The sequence below is a fragment of the Heteronotia binoei genome, chromosome 11 (genome assembly GCF_032191835.1).
Source record: "Heteronotia binoei isolate CCM8104 ecotype False Entrance Well chromosome 11, APGP_CSIRO_Hbin_v1, whole genome shotgun sequence".
Classification (NCBI taxonomy): Eukaryota; Metazoa; Chordata; class Lepidosauria; order Squamata; family Gekkonidae; genus Heteronotia; species Heteronotia binoei.
Window position 1 is genome coordinate 82,337,810 of NC_083233.1, and position 17,165 is coordinate 82,354,974.

The 17,165-nt window shown below is 47.9% G+C and overlaps 1 protein-coding gene across 1 annotated transcript in view; it reads left to right on the forward strand.

Moving 5' to 3' along the window:
• The window catches only part of ACACB (acetyl-CoA carboxylase beta), a 117,583-nt gene extending 102,747 nt beyond the window's left edge, over positions 1 to 14,836 (forward strand). The window contains exons 52-55 of the mRNA XM_060250399.1: positions 9,848 to 10,002; positions 11,216 to 11,386; positions 11,960 to 12,096; positions 13,340 to 14,836. Of these exons, the coding sequence (XP_060106382.1) occupies positions 9,848 to 10,002; positions 11,216 to 11,386; positions 11,960 to 12,096; positions 13,340 to 13,466 (590 nt within the window). The 3' untranslated portion in view covers positions 13,467 to 14,836. The remainder of the gene's footprint in view (positions 1 to 9,847; positions 10,003 to 11,215; positions 11,387 to 11,959; positions 12,097 to 13,339) is intronic.
• The last annotated feature ends 2,329 nt before the right edge of the window (positions 14,837 to 17,165 follow it).

A 17,165-nucleotide genomic window follows, 5' to 3' on the forward strand; every position in this document is an offset into this window, starting at 1 on the left:
TTACAACAGCTCTACAACAACATAAGAGCTTGAAAATACAATAGCATAGCAGCCAGCAAGGGAGGCCAATTTGGATGTATCATGGACGCCCGCTGCCTCAGCTGAAAGCCTGGCGGAACAGCTCCATCTTACAGGCCCCACGAAAAAGTAGCAAATTCAGATAGGGCCCGGATCTCTACTGGGAGCTGATTCCACCAGGCCGGGGCCAGGGCAGAAAAGGCCCTGGTTGAGGCAAGACAAATGTCCTCGGGCCGGGGGTGGTCAACAGATGTTGAGAAGCTGAACATAAGGATCTTCGGGGCTTATGGAGAGAGCCGGTCCTGTAGGTACGTCTGTCCCAGGCTGTGAAGGGCTTTCGATGCATTCTCTCGGAATTCTCTCTTGTTGTGGGGACAGGAAGGGAAAGGTGATTGTTAGTTGCTTTGTGACTCCTTAAGGTAGGGGAAAAAACCTCCTCCTCTTCTTCCTCCACATCCTTCAGGTGACCTGCCGTGCCATCGGCATTGGGCTTATTTGGTGAGGCTGGGCCAGCGGGTCATCCAGGTGGACAATTCCCACATCATTCTGACGGGGGCTGGTGCTTTAAACAAGGTAAGGGGGAGCGGCTCGTTCTGAGTGTCTTCAAAACTCAGCAGAGTCTCCTTTAGAAACTTGGTTTTCTTCTCCAGCAACAGGCAGCTTTTCTTTTCCCCTCCCAGCGTTTCAGCTGCTCTGGCTGGCTCTTTGCCTAGTCGCCGGCTGGGCTGGTGTCCACGGAGAGCAGGAAACGATACCTTGCGGCTGAACTGGATCCTCATATGGCCTTCAGCTTTCTCCCCAAACTTGAAATAGGCTTTATCTTCTCCAGTGTGTCCAGAATCAAATGAAAACGAATGGTTTAGGACCCACAGACTATGGGATCGTTGGTGGGGGAGGGGTTGTAGCTCAGTTGAAGACCCTGTGCTTGGCATGTAGAAGATCCCAGGTTCAATCCCCAGCACCTCCAGTTAGTGGCAGTGATGTCTTATTGATTGCTGTATTTTTGGCTGCTTGCTTCCAAACCAGTGAGTGGTCATAACTCAGTCCACTAGATGGATCTTGTTTCAGACCCAGCATCTGTGAGGAGGAAATGATGGTATTTTGGGTTTGGGATTGCTTTGGGGCCAGGTCCTGGGGCGTGAAGTGTACGCCTCAAACAACCAGCTCGGAGGAGTGCAGATCATGGCCAACAACGGTGTTTCCCATGTGACTGTCCCGGATGACTTTGAAGGTGTCTACACCATCTTGCAGTGGTTGTCGTATATGCCGAAGGTACGGTCTATGTGGTGAAATGGTGGCCTGCTGAAGTCAACCCAATTCCTCCTTCATACTTTCTCCTGTTAATTCTAATTCCTCTTAATTGGGGTCTATATTCATCACCTTCTCACCCTGCTCTTTCTCCCAGGAACTCGGGCTAGTTTGTGTAGCTGTTAAGTGTGCGGACTCTTATCTGGTAGAACCAGGTTTGATTCCCCACTCCTCCACTTGCAGCTGCTGGAATGGCTTTGGGTCAGCCATAGCTCTCGTAGGAGTTGTCCTTTAAAGGGCAGCTGCTGTCAGAGCTCTCTCAGCCCACCTACCTCACAGGGTGTCTGTTGTGGAGGGGGGGGGGTGTAAAGGAGATTGTGAGCTGCTCTGAGATTCAGAGTGAAGGGCAGGGCATAGATCCAATATCATCTTCTTCTAATTCTGGGCTTAAAATCCTCTGAATGGTCTTGGAGCACATAGAAACCTAGCGCTGGGAGGGACCCCAAGGGACATCTAATCCAACCCCTTGCACGATGCATGAAATGCACAGCTACCTTCCCACCCCTCTCCCCCAGTGACCTCTGCTCTATAGAGGAAGGCAGAAAATCTCCAGGATCCTTGGGCCGATCTGACCTGGAGGAAACTTCCTTCCAAGTCAGGCCTGACTTGGTGGTACGCAGAAGTGAATGCAGGGGCTCCCTCTTTAGTGCCTGACATTACCTTTCTCTCCTTGAAGTGCTGGAGACCGGCTGCCAATCAGAAAAGACCCTGCTGAGTGAGAAAAATGAAGCACATGGTTCAGTATCAGCAGTTCTGTGGGTCCGAGCCGTGACTTTCATTGTAGCAGCTCTGATGTTTTGCACCCTGGGTGTTTGTTTCAAACTGTGTTCAGCGCTGTTTCTGCTTGTAGGATAACCGTAGCCCAGTGCCTATCACCGCCACGAGTGACCCCATTGAAAGGGAGATTGAGTTTGTTCCTTCCAAAGCCCCCTACGATCCTCGCTGGATGCTGGCAGGGAGACCTCACCCCGGTGAGTAGGAGCCGCTGTGGGGCCTGAGCAGATGCTGCGCTTGGGGGAGCTGCTGAGGTGTGCAGCATTGCAGAGATGCTGATAGGAGCTGGGCTCAGATTCGGAATTCCCTTGATAGTTCTTTCCTCCGGATCAGAATAATCAAGACAGATATTAAAGAAAGAGAAGCCATGCAAGGCCTACAGCAAAATACGTACGACTCATTTGCAGGGTGGACAGTCAAAAATATCATGAAGAAATAAGATTCTTTTAAAATTTTAAAGGCAAGTTTTTGGAATAAAGCAAAGAAGCGAGGCTGAACAATACAAAGTCCATGGGCCACCTGGGTAGTGTGCTTTGTGTAGCCTGTGAGCCTCTTTGTCTCGTTTGTTTTAATTGTGTTTCTAGACCCCCTGTTTGTGGAGACTTGTTTGAAAGGAAAGGAAAGGTCCCCTGTGCAAGCACCAGTCGTTTCCGACTCTGGGTGACGTTGCTTTCACAACGTTTTCACGGCAGACTTTTGACGGGGTGGTTTGCCATTGCCTTCCCCAGTCATCTACGCTTTCCCCCCAGCAAGCTGGGGATTCATTTTACCCACCTCAGAAGGATGGAAGGCTGAGTCAACCTTGGGCCGACTACCTGAACCAGCTTTCGCTGGGATCGAACTCAGGTCTGTGAGCAGAGAGTTCAGATCACAGTACTGCAGTACTGCTGCTTTACCACTCTGCGCCACGGGGCTGTGCTTGTTGGAAAATCCAGTGGCAAAAAAGACCACCAGGAAAGCAAATTAATGAAACTCAAGTCATCATGTTCATTTTTGTGATTTCAAAGCCTGTGTTTTAAGTCCTCCCCCCACCCAGTGGGCTGAATCAACACAAATCAGTATTGGAAGGCAATTTCTGTAGGGTCCACAAGTGCAGCATTCAGACAACAGATACCCTCAAATATGAGGGCTGTCCCTCAAATGCCTTTAAGGGCAGCTTCTGCAGCCGTTCCCCTGCCCCCCACTCCTTTTGGGTCACTTTTGTGTTTGTTTGTTTGCATATCACAGAAGTCACAGTGAAGCATTCTGTTTTCGTTTCTTTTGTCACACAGCTGTGAAAGGATCCTGGCAAAGCGGTTTCTTTGACCATGGCACTTTTGCTGAGATCATGCAGCCCTGGGCGCAGACGGTGGTGGTTGGCAGAGCCAGGTATTGGCAGAGCACCCATTTCTGGTTGAGAAAGGAAGCGGGCAGGGGGGGGGGGGGTGATGAAAGACCCTCCTATGCTCTTTTGAGGGTAAAGCCCGGTTCTCTAATTGAGGGGTGTCCGTTTATAACATGAACCAGGACTGGGGCTTTTTTTGTAGCAGTATCTCCTTTGCGTATTAGGCTCCACCCCCCAATCCTCCAAGTGCATACAGGGCTCTTAGTTCAGGGCCTACTGTAAACTCTTGGAGGATTGGCTGCACAAGGGGGTGTGGCCTAATATTCAAATGAGTTCCTGCTACAAAAAAGCCCCGGCCGGGACTGTTGTTCGGATTTGACTCTGCCCCCCCCCCTCTCTATGTATATCTTTCGCCATCTGGCACAGAATTCAGCATCCTGAAAATCTTGGCTTCTGGGTTTGGTTTTGGTTTTTTCTGTGGTCTTTATGTCTGCAAGATAATCCTGAAACTACCTGGCAGTGCTGGAGAAATGTTAGGAGACTCCCAGTGGCCAGACTGAACGCTAGATGTGGGGTAGCGGTTAAGAGTGGCGGATTAGTATCTGAGAGACCTGGGTTCCAATTTCTGCCTGTGGCGTGGAAGCTCTCTGGGGGACCTTGGGCCTCATAGCCTAACCTACCTCACAGGGTTGTTGTGAGGATAAAATGGAGGAGAGGAGAAGGATGTCAGCCCTCTTGGGCCCCCACTGGGGAGAAAGACAGGGTAATTATTAATTAATTAGTTAAATGTATGGCCTAGTTCACACACACACACGCCCCAAGTTGGGCTTGCATAATATATGTAGATTTGTAGGTTTGCTGGCGGTGGGGGGGAGGGGGATCCAGGAGGGCTACTTTCCTCAGGACTATTTAAATTAGGCAAGACTTGTAAGTAGCCTGTGGAGTATAAGATCCCAGCTTCTGTCCCATCTGCTCCAATTAATGCAAGATGTTTTGCCTTCGTGAAGGAGAATCTGATTTAGTTGTAGATTTCCGGGCTGTATGGCTGTGGTCTTGGCATTGTAGAACCAACGTTTCGCCAGCAGCTGTGACTGGCAATCCTCAGAGGTATAGCACAGAAGGCTAGATTCTTTGTGTGTCAAAGTGAGAAGAAGATGGTAGGCAGGTAATTTATACCTTCTCAGGCAGGTGGAGTAGGGCTGAGTCATTATCTTGTAGGAGCTTCCCAGGCTGTGACATGCTAATGGAGGAACTTTCCTGAGGAGGAAAGAATCTGATCTATTTTTCTTTTGCACTCAGGGTGTGGCAAAGTAACTCTGCTTTAGAAACTAACTCTCTCCCTCCCAACCCCCGTAACTCCTTGCAGGCTGGGAGGGATCCCTGTGGGGGTGATCGCTGTGGAGACCCGAACTGTAGAGTTGACGGTGCCGGCGGATCCAGCAAATCCAGAATCGGAAGCAAAGGTGAAGAGCATGACTTTGAGCATAAAGCCGAGAATGATCTGTGTTGCAGCGTGCAGATTATATTTCCCCCCCACACTGCCTGTCTTGCTTTTGCCCTGAAAAAAGGAAAGGAAAGAGCAAAGCACCAGAGGTTCTAAACCTTTATAGGACAAAGGGGAATTGATACACATATAGGAATACAAGCCAAACAGATAATATGAACATTAGACTGTTCTAATGACTGGTCAAAAATAAACGGTATACGTTTTCTTCCTTCCTTCCTTCCTTCCTTCCTTCCTTCCTTCCTTCCTTCCTTCCTTCCTTCCTTCCTTCCTTCCTTCCTTCCTTCCTTCCTTCCTTCCTTCCTTCCTTCCTCCCTCCCTCCCTCCCTCCCTCCCTCCCTCCCTCCCTCCCTCCCTCGCGGTTCTCAAACATTAGATGTTTATTCTATGTGGCTCTTGCGTTAAGCAAGTTTGGCCACCCCTGGACTAACATAATTATCCATCGTGATCTATCCATCTACATTCTTGAACGTTCTTGCTAAATAGCCAAACACGAAGATTGAACCAGCTGGGGCTGTGAAATTCAGAAAGCCAATGTAAAAGAGGCAACTACTGAGGAAAGAAGCTTCAGGACACCGTCTCCCCCCATCTCCTTTACATACTGAAAATGCAGCTCAGATATTCATCTGTGTTCATGCAATGCATGTCCGTTTTTCTTTTCTAGATAATCCCGCAGGACCGGGCAAGGTCTGGTTTCCAGATTCGGCCTATAAAACTGCTCAGGCTATAAGAGACTTTGACCGAGAATGCCTCCCCCTGCTGATTTTGCCAACTGGAGGGGATTCTCTGGGGGAATGAAAGGTTAACAACCCCCATTCCGCATCCTGTAGAAACTTCAGTGGCTTCAGCAGGAGCAGAAATGGTGTTAACGCGTCGCCTGTCTTTTGCAGACATGTACGATCAAGTCCTGAAGTTTGGCGCTTACATTGTGGACAGTCTCCGGCAGTTCAAGCAGCCGGCTCTCGTTTACATCCCACCACATGCTGAGCTGAGGGGTGGGTCCTGGGTGGTGATCGACCCAACGATCAATCCGCTCTACGTGGAACTATATGCGGACAAGGAGAGCAGGTACGCACTCTCCGGGCCTGGCCTGCACCTCTCTTACTCTGGCCTTGTGTGGTCATTTTGCAGTCATGTGACTGGCAAGCTCAAGATGGGGTGCTTTTAGGTAAAGTTGCATGGATCCTCCCAATTTGAAAATCAATCCCCAACAAAGTTCCTTCTAAGCTGCAGAGTCTTATAAGCAAAAATTCTGCTTTGAGAGCTACTGGGCTGAAAGTTGTGAGCTACTGCACAAATGAGTTTGCTCTTGGGTCTATTTTTCCTGAGCTAAGACAAAAATGTGTGAGCCAGAGGCTTAGAAAATTGTGAGCAAGCTCACACTAACTCAGCTGAGAGAGAACACTGGTCCCCACAGCCCCTAAATCCACAATTTTTATTTGCGATAGAGAATCTAAAGCAGTGGTGATACGGCTGAGGGATCCCATACACCGTCCTGGGACACGCTGGATTGTGTTTTTCTTTTGGAGAAAGCCCTTGGACCTGCTTAACGCATGGCTCTGGGATATACTGAGAAAGCTGGGGGTATTGCAGTGTGTCTTTCTAAATGAGAGGCTGGCTTCTGGCACATTTGGAAGGGTGTGTGTTTGACGTTCTAAAGACAGATGTCACAGCTTCCAGCACTGGACTGACTGGAGCGTTTAGTCCTTGGAGGGTGGTCTGGGGAAAGCAAAGGGATTTCATCTATGGGATCGAGCCGGAAATTGCTTCTTGCTTTGCACAGTCTCCCACTAAAATGTCTAGCAGTTAACAGAGCAAAAAAAGCGGTTCCAGCCCTTGGGAAGTGTCCGTTTGCTCTGGCTCCATAGTTTACTCGCAAAATGGGTTTAATTTCCAGAGGAGGCATCTTAGAAGCTGAAGGAACAGTGGAGATCAAATTCAGGAGGAAAGACCTGCTGAAGACCGTCAGGCGAATTGATGTCACTTACGCTAGAATCGCTCAACAGCTGGGTAAGAGAAGCTGATGTTTGGGGCACATTTCATGCACACAGTCTTCAAATTTCACTATTTTCTTTTGGATAGAAAGACCCTTATAGTCCAGTTTGCCTTGAAAGGTCGAGGAGTTAGAATGTTTTGCTACAGTCCTTAGGAAAGATCAGTGTTACACCTTGTCCATGGACCTGCCTTTGAGAAATCTTTAGAAACTTCAGCTGGTCCAAAGTGCAGCAGCCAGGTGGTTAATTGGGATGCCTTAATAAGCACATTTCTCCAGTGCTCAAATTCCACTCTGTTTCTGGGCACAGTCCAAAGTGCTAAATGGTGACTTTTATGACCCCAAATACTCTTGACACTGCAGCAGTAGAAAGGTTACATTTCCTCACACTAACCTGGCAGTTTGAAAGTATTATAGGAAAATCATCCTACCCTGTGCCTAAAACCTCTTCTGTGGGTGTGAGAGCCAGTATGGTGTAGTGGTCAAGTGCATGGACTCTTACCTGGAAGAACCGGGTTTGATTCCCCACTCCCCCACTTGCAGCTGCTGGAATTGCCTTGGGTCAGCCACAGCTCTCGCTGAATTGTCTTTGAAAGGGCAGCTTCTGGGAGAGCTCTCTCAGCCCCACCTACATCGGGGGGGGGGGTGCGGGGGGAGGTAAAAGATTGTGAGCCACTCTGAGATTCAGAGTGTAGGGCAGCGTATAAATCCAATACTTGCCTTCTTTGTAATCTTTTAGCACAGAGTAACATCCGTCTGTCCATCTTGAACTTTCCCAAGTTGATTTTTATTTATTTGTATGGCCTGTCTTTGCTGCTTCCGTTTTTTAGCCAGCACTGAGCTTTTAGGTGTCTTCCTGTCAGGGTTTCTGCCATCTTGCACTTCTTTAATCCTTAATTGTTGTGATTTCATTTTTATTGATGGAGAAGCAGCATACACATAGAATCATAGAATCCTAGAGTTGGAAGGGACCTCCAGGGTCATCTAGTCCAACCCCCTGCACAACGCAGGAAACTCACAAACACCTCCCCCTAAATTCACAGGATCTTCATTACTGTCAGATGGCCATCCAGCCTCTGTTGAAAAACCTCCAAGATATTTAGATATGACATTTTTAAAAGTAATATCTAAAACAACAGCAGTTGCAGGTAGCTCTGTTGTTTGATAGAAAAATCCCTTCTCCAAATCCATCTACGTACATTTTTGTGAGACCCAAACAAAATAACAACAGAAGAGAGTGCCGGCTGTCAAGTTCTGCCAGAACTCTTCATCCTCAGGGTGAGCCTTACCTGCATTCTGTGTGAAAAGCCAATCTGGTTTGAAGAGACCGTGGAGCTGCAGTCAGGCAGCACCTTTCGCTTTCTGAGAAGCACACCCATAGCTGGAGGTTTTCAGGGGGTTCCAGGCCCCTCTAATCAAACCCCTGTTCTACCTTTATGGCCCCCACAAACAGCTGGTTGGAGGGGTCATTTATTTATTTACTAATGAAAGTGTTGGTTTTAACTTTAATTTTAGGTCCAAGTCATTCTGTAGGTCTTAATACCGTGTGAACATTCTACCCTACCCATAGTTTCTCTGTTTGCATATTTTTAACATGTTAGCATTGGTGTTACTGTTCAGTAAAAGGCAGCCAGATTAAACCTGCCTTGCTGTGTCAGACCTGAGAAGCTGGTTGAAAGAAAAGTTGTTCTGAAGCAAGGGAACCAGGTTACACACTTAAGCATAATAATTAGGGCCCCCACAAAAAATGTGCCCCACTAAACGAAAATCCTGACTTTGGGCCCCATTCAATGAAAAATCCTGGCTACGGTGAGAAGAGAGAAATGGCAGATACCTGTTAAAACCATAAAACCAGAAGCTAGCCAGATGTTTTTCTAGCACCAGCTGGGACATGCCCATTCTTAAAAACTTAAAACAAAAAAAGAACGTTTCAGCCTTTATTGAGTGCTGGAATGGCCTTGGGTCAGCCGTAGCTCTGGAAGAGGTTGTCCTTGAAAGGGCAGCTGCTGTGAGAGCCCTCTCAGCCCCACCCACCTCACAGGGTGTCTGTTGTGGGGGAGGAAGATAAAGGAGATTGTGAGCCGCTCTGAGATTCTTCGGAGTGGAGGGCGGGATATAAATCCGATATCTTCATCTACCTCACAGGGTGTCTGTTGTGGGGGAGGAAGGTAAAGGAGATTGTGAGCCGCTCTGAGACTCTTTGGAGTGGAGGGCGGGATATAAATCCAGTATCTTCATCTACCTCACAAGGTGTCTGTTGTGGGGGAGGAAAGTAAAGGAGATTGTGAGCTGCTCTGAGACTCTTTGGAGTGGAGGGCGGGATATAAATCCAATATCTTCTTCATCTTCTACTTTAACAAACCGACACTTAGATGGATAAAAAAGTGCAAAGTCAACAGGAGCCAAATTTGGCACCGTTCCCTAGGAGGGTGGGGGCAAGAAAGACATTGAGCAAACCCTCTTCCCAGATCATCTCCCTCTGGGGAAGAATCCCTCCCCTTGGTAGCTAAATTTAGTACGTGTTCATTTATTAATGCAGTGTAAATTAAACAGAGAGCCAGCGCGGTGTAGTGGTTAAAGGGTCGGACTAGCATCTGGGAAATCCAGGTTCAAATCCCTGCTCTGCCATGGCAGCTTGCTTGGTGACCTTCGGCCAGTTGCACACCCTCAGCCTAGCCTACCTCACAGGGTTGCTGTGAGGGTAAAATGGAGGAGAGAAGAATGACATTAACTGCTTTGGGTCCCCATTGGGATGAAAAGCGGGATATAAATTAAGGTAAGTAAATAAAACGGTCTGAAGTTTTGTGCTGTCTCGCTTGCAGTCCTTGGGGTAAGCGGCCCAGAGCTTGCAGACTGTGGCAAACCAGAAACTTCACTGGCGTCTTCCAGATTCCACCTGACCCGTTTTGTCTCCTGGTGTTAACAGATTCCCAGAAGCTCTCTAGAGAGGAGCGCAAGGAGCTGGAAAGGCAGCTGAAGACCCGGGAGGACCACCTCCTCCCAATCTTCCACCAGGTGGCAGTGCAGTTTGCTGACCTCCACGACACCCCGGGGCGGATGCAGGAGAAGGGCGTCATTACAGTTAAGTGGCAGACAGGGCTTGGCTTGGGGTGGGGCTTCCTTTGCACCCTCTCCCCTGTCTCCAGCCTTTCTTACTAAGACTCAAGCTGGTTTGGTGTAGAGGTTAAGTGTGCGGACTCTTATCTGAGAGAACCGGGTTTGATTCCCCACTCCTCCACTTGCACCTGCTGGAATGGCCTTGGGTCAGCCATAGCTCTCTTATCTGGGAGAACCGGGTTGGATTCCCCACTCCTCCACTTGCACCTGCTGGAATGCCCTTGGGTCAACCAGAGCTCTCTTATCTGGGAGAACTGGGTTTGATTCCCCACTCCTCCACTTGCACCTGCTGGAATGGCCTTGAGTCAGCCAGAGCTCTCTTATCTGAGAGAACCGGGTTTGATTCCCCACTCATCCACTCGCAGCTGCTGGAGTGGTCTTGGGTCAGCCAGAGCTCTCTTATCTGGAAGAACCGGGTTTGATTCCCCACTCCTCCACTTGCACCTGCTGGAATGGCCTTGGGTCAGCCCTAACTCTGGCAGAGGTTGTCCTTGAAAGGGCAGCTTGTGGGAGAGCTCTTTCAGCCCCACCCACCTCACAGGGTGTCTGTTGTGGGGGAAGAAGATAAAGTAGATTGTAAGCCACTCCAAGACAGATTCAGAGAGAAGGGCAGGGTATAAATCTACAGTCTTCTTCTTCAAGGCAGATTACACAGAATGCAGCAGTACAAGTCCTTTAGGGGAGGGACGGTGGCTCAGTGGTAGAGCATCTGCTTGGGAAGCAGAAGGTCCCAGGTTCAATCCCCGGCATCTCCAAAAAAGGGTCCAGGCAAATAGGTGTGAAAAGCCTCAGCTTGAGACCCTGGAGAGCCGCTGCCAGTCTGAGAAGACAATACTGACTTTGATGGACCAAGGGTCTGATTCAGTATAAGGCAGCTTCATATGTTCATAACAGAGTGGGACATCCAAAAGGCAATGCAATAGGCATTTGACTTGTAGAGATCTGGAAAACCAACCAGAGGGGAAGCCCAGCATCAGTGTTAACAAGACACGTTAAACTATAGCAAAAATTACATAGTAGGAGGAGCCTATTTACAAGAACTGACAGCACAAACTCTGCACAGTGGCATATAGTTCCGTTTCCAACCCTCCAGTCCCAGCCTTTCTGTGAACCAATGGGACGTTGCGGTCTAAACAAGTAATAGAATGAAACTGAAACTTCTTTCCTGCTCTCTCAGGATATTCTGCAGTGGAAAAATGCCCGGACTTTTTTGTATTGGCGGCTGCGGCGTCTTCTTCTGGAGGAGGTGGTGAAGCGTGAGATCTTGAAGGCCCACAGTATGCTGAGCAACAGCCATATCCAGTCCATGCTGCGGCGCTGGTTCCTGGAGACAGAAGGCGCCGTGAAGGTTTGGATTTCCTCCACCAGCCCTTCTCCACTCGTCTTTTGGAGGAGGGCTCAGATAGCCATTTGTACAGCACTTTTTAAAGCAAGCAAGGAAGCTGCTTCTTCCAGCGCTGGCTCTTGCGGGAGCTTTGCAAAGAGCAGGAATTTTTGGATTGAAGGGGAGAAGTGGAACCCAGAGTCATGAAGGGGCCTGGATTAGGGTAGACGAGCAAAGCCTCTCTCTGGGGCCAGGATTAGGGTAGATGAGCAATCTCTCTGGTAATCTCTCTGGATTAGGGTAGACGAGCAAAGCCTCTCTCTGGGGCCAGGATTAGGGTAGACGAGCAATCTCTCTGGATCTCTCCGGTAATCTCTCTGGATTAGGGTAGACAAGCAAAGCCTCTCTCTGGGGCCAGGATTAGGGTAGACGAGCAATCTCTCTGGATCTCTCTGGTAATCTCTCTGGATTAGCGTAGACGAGCAAAGCCTCTCTCTGGGGCCAGCTGTGCGGGACTGCTAGGTCTCTGGTGCCTGGCCCTTGATGAGCAAAGCCTCTTTTGAGTTCCTTGGGCTCGAGTTCCTGTCTTTCCTTTAGGGCTACCTCTGGGATAACAACCAAGTGGTGGTGGAATGGCTGGAGAAACACTTGCAGGAAGAAGACGGGGCCAAGTCTGCCATCCGGGAGAACATCAAGTACCTGAAGCGTGATTACGCCCTCAAGCACATCCAGAAGTGAGTGGGGAGGCAGCCATGTTTTTGGACGTTCTGACCATACGCGAGGTGGGGGGGCTGGGAGTGGGGGGTGTTCTGTTGTGAGTGGCTCAGTTACTCTGACAAGGACGTCACAGTTGGTCTGTTGACATGCTGAAGCAAGAGCCATCGAACCTGAAGGGTCTATGCGACAACAGCCATCCCTGTTTAAATAAGAATGGCTGGATCAGTTGGATATCCCTTTGGGGATAAATGGGGTGGCATTACCCACTTGAGTGCATTCTGATCTGATCTGAAAGAGGAAGCTCTAGGTAGAGAGCTATTTCCCCCTTAATGTTGCAAGTTTATGCTTCCTACCTGATCACAAGGCTGACTGAAAGTGTGTGTGTGGGAGGGAAACAGAGCCAACTGTGGCTCATGGGGCAGGGAGAGGGCTTGAGAAAAATGTATGCTGCTTTTCAAAACTTCACTGCCATCCAGGGTAGCCTGTTGGGCTGCAAAGAAAGCACTGCTTTGTGGGATGTGCTTCCCATCGGATCTTGCGGCGGCCACTTGGATGCATTTAGAGGACCAGGAGGGCTGGGGGGGGAGGCTGGGGGCTTTGTTTTAGCTCTCTGGGGCCAGCTGTGCAGGACTGCTAGGTCTCTGGTGCCTGGTGTGTCAGGCAAAGCAGAGGATGGCTCAGTAGCTTCTCAGGGCATCTCTCTGCTGGTGCACAAACTTCTGTCTCGGCTCAGCATAGCAAGTACGATGCTCTTAATGGCTTTGTTTCTTGTCACCTGCTTTACTGCAAAAGAACTGCTAAGCACCAGAACTGCCCTTACCTGGTTATTCTTGCACAATATCCTAGGTCATGGTCCCCAGTGTGGTGTGAGTGGGTGCCATGATGCTCACTGGAATTTTCCTGGTGCTCACCTAGTGTTTTCAGAAGGTGGGCGGGGCCTTTGCCCAGCAAGGCCTCTGATTAGCCGGTGGAGATTTGATGGGCTGTGCAGATTTTTAATATCCCACTTTAGCAGTAGTTGTCACCACAGCCCAAGCACCTTCACTGTGTGACTGAAGCGACAGCAATCATTTTGTGGTTGGCTCCGCCTCCAGTGGCAGCCATTTTGTGGCTGTGCCTACCCTGCTGTATCAGAATTCTAGAGGGGGCCTACATGCTTCAGATTGTTGGAGATCTCTGTCCTAGATGGAAGGAAGTTCTTAAAAGGCTCCCAGTAACAAGATTCTTTGCTTGGTTTTTCTCCTTCCGGTCACCTTGCAGTTTAGTTCAAGAGAATCCAGAAGTTGCCATGGATTGTATTATTCACATGACCCAACACATCACCCAGGCTCAGAGAGCTCAGGTAGCTCATCTACTGGCGACGATGGATAATCCCGCCTCTTCTTGATGAAAGCAGTCCCAAAGCCGGGAGGACCACCGATCCATCCATCCATCAGATGCAGGCATGGGCGTGAGCTGTCAGGGCCTCTGGGCTCCTTCCTGCCTCTTCAAGATACACCACTGCAGAGATCTACAGAATTAGCTTAACTTTTGTTCCCAGACTGGTGAGCACACTGCAAGTGGAGTGGCCCAGTTACAGGAGGACGGCTCTCCGTTCAGTATTGAGAAGCACAAGACAGCCCATGGCTGCCAGGATTGCGTTTTCCTTCCCAGCGTGCACTGTCCAGCCAGAATTCCACCTGTACAAAGGTAGATCTCCAAGTTATCGGTATTCACCATGCAATACATCTGAAAGCAATGCCAGATAGTTTTCTTAACAACATAATTCAGTAGCTTTTTTACAACAATCTCAGTTTTACAATTGTACAATTCCAAAGCAAGAAAGATGTTTCTACTCCTTTTTTTTAATAGATAGATAGATAAAAAAGTGGGAGGGTAAATCACTACAAAGCATCCTGTGCCCTTTATAATGTCTCACAGAGAACTGCACAGTGGCGGCGTGAAACCTGTGGAAAACGCAGCTGCATCGATGCGTCTGCAGAATATTAACTTTCCCCTTGGCTGCAGCAACAGTTGCAGAAGGTACTGAGCGAGTATTTCAAGAACTGTTTTCTAAAAGACATTTTGCCGTCTGTTGGCACTTCCTACTGCACACGAAGCACACATGCTGCAGTGTGTCCACCTCACGCACTCTTTCTTAGGGTCACAGTGGCATTTCCACCTCCTGTTGGAATCACTGGCGGTGTACTTTACTATGGTCTTAATTGTGCCTTATTTGTGGAAGTAGATACCTTGGTGCTATCGAATTGCTTTGCTCGACTACTGGGGTTGTTGCAAGTTGGGGAGGTGGGTGGTGTTGTTTCTAAGTGCCAGTTTGAAAGAAGCAAATAATTCTCCTGTTGAATGTGTCTTGCACTATCTTAAGAATCTTTATTCCACAACCTTATAGAAGGAGCATGAAGAAGTAAAACACAGGAGGTAACAAATCCTTGTTGCCAACCGCGTCCATTGTATAATGTTGCATATCTTGATAATTACGCTAAAACCAAAGAGACAGATATTTATAGGATGACAACCATATGTGTAATGGAATTGGGAGGGGAGGCATGTTGAGTGAGTTGAATATGTTTGAGATTACCAAGGTGAGAGCTGTTCTTTTAAAAGGAAAGAGGTTGGTTTTTACTTCCTTTCTGAGGCTCTTTCTTAGCGGAACGGTGATTATTGAGGGGCATGCTTCCCCCCCCCCCACACACACACACCAGTGTTTGCAGAACTTATTGAACAACTCTAAATAAAATGACCTCATTTGCCAGAAAAGATTCTGCGGCTCTCCTGAGTGAATTCATATTTTTGTAGTGAAGACTCCCAAACCGAATCTTCTTCTTCTTGTTTTTTTTTTAAACCAGATTGCAAATTGCTCTTTGATCTTGGTTTTCTTTGCATGCTCTACAATTGTCTAGAATTGATCCATTGTCAATTAATTTATTTTATTGCCATTAAAAAAAGGCCAACAGTCACAAATTTCTCGGGCGACAAGTTACATCACTACAATCAGAACTGATGTTACATCTTCTAAGCACGACTTCATTAAACAGAACACTTCTTGATACTGACCACCACCATGCCTGTTGTGGGCTGACATATTTCTTACCTGAATGTGGTTCTTCCGGAGTTGGCTTTCTTGGAGATGTTGCTTTCTCACAGTCAGTCTTTTGCCACTGCTCAGTGTGGAGATGTTGCTTTAACAGGCTGACGAGTCACTTAATTTAGGCATAAATGGTGTGGCCAGGAACTCACTGCTATTACTGTTTTTGTTCCTTCGATTCGGTGAGTGCTCTTATGCACACCACTTCACATGAGCTATTTAACTTACTGTAGCATCTGGAGGCAAACTTTTAAACAAGGTGTTCACACACCTTCAGGATAAAATGCTCTCCTCCCACAGTTAATGGCACCTTGATTCAGGTTTTCCAAAAAGCACTTCTGCTCTGATTTGTTTCGTTTGCTCTTTAAGGTGTGTGAAATCTTTTCTTTAAAGACTGCCTTCAGAAGCCAAAGGGGGATTTAAATAGCACAGATGAAAGTTTAAGTCCCACTGAACTCAGCATGGGCCAACTTCTGAGCAAACATGCATAAGATCCACTTGTTCAGAGGTTAACTGTACATGTGAAAAGCTAAAAAGACAAGGGATGCCCCTAGAAAGACAAGGGATTCTTCCCCCCCCTTCTCATGGCCCCAAAGAGGCAATTCATTGTGAAAACAGTAACAGAACTGGACTGATTTCCCGCTAGCCTTATGCTGCTCTCACTCTCCTCTGCAGGGCTTCTGTCGGATTTCACGCTATCTGCCCCGGGGCTGCAAGTTGCTCTGCCTCTTTCGCGCAGCAAACAAGATCCTCTAAAAACTGGTTTCTGTTTGCCGCCCGAAAAAGGCCAAGCGAGTTGCAGCCCTGGGGCAGAGAGTGTGAAATCCGATGGAAGCCCCCGGAGAAGAGGAGCGTCAGACCGGCATAAGGCTAGTGGGGAATCAGTCCTGGTATTTCTTCTTTAGAAAAAGGCAAGGCCTTAGGATTTGACACAGACAGGCCTTGCTGTCCTGATACACCGGACTTGACTGTTACTGACCCTGAGTTTTGATCGTATAAATGAGCCCTGAAGGGGACAATTTTTTTTCTATTTCCATTGTAATGCCAAATACCTCTTTCAGATGAAAACAGGCACCGTTATGGGCAAACACAGGAAGATATAAAAATTCTATCCAATCCCAGTGCTAGGTAAAATGCTGTAAAAATAAATACGACCTTGAGATGACACTGTGGGCAGCCACTGAAGGGGGGCTGCTTTGTGTCCCTTGTAAAAAGGGTTCACACGTAAAACAGTATTTGGTCTCTCACACAAAATGTTGTTTCTAATTATCCAAAGTGCTCTTTTAAAGTTCACCTAAACAAACACAAGCCAAAGTGTAAAAACGATTTACAATATTTTGTTGTGGTTCTGAAAAGTTAAATTAATGCAAAAAAAAAAAGGGTTACTGCAAGATTTAAAAAATAGTCAGTGCTGAGTACACAATTCCTTTTTTGTCGTCATAAAAATAAATATAAATAAGATTTACAAACAGTAATACTGCCTAGTATAAGAATTAAGAAACACTACATTTTGAGCCTAAACCTTCTCTTTTTCCTTTGTTTAAAAAGGCTAATAAGTTAGTTAACCCTAACACTACCCAGTGGCAAAGTTCTTTGTGTAGTACAGTATTTTTCATGGGACATAACTTCTTCCTCTCTCATTGGCATTGGTTAGTGAGGAAGCTTCCGATGTTGATTGGCTGAGCTGGGGCTGAGGCTTGGAATGTTTGAGCTGCAGCCCCGTTTCTGTGAGGGAAGAGAAAATTGTCAGTGTGGCTGGATTTAAAGCCTTGGTGAGGACAGAAGAGGTCTCAGAAGGTATGGGTCAGGGAGCTCCAAAGCGGTGAGGATTAAGGAAGGGTGCAGACTGGGAAAGGACAATCTGAGAGCAGCCCTGCTGGATCAGACCAGTGAGCCATCTAATCCAGCATTCTGTTTCCTCCTGTGGTGGCCACCCAGAAGGAGAGGCACAGAGGTTAACTGGAGAGTCCTGTGGGGAAATTTCACAGTGGCTAAGATCTG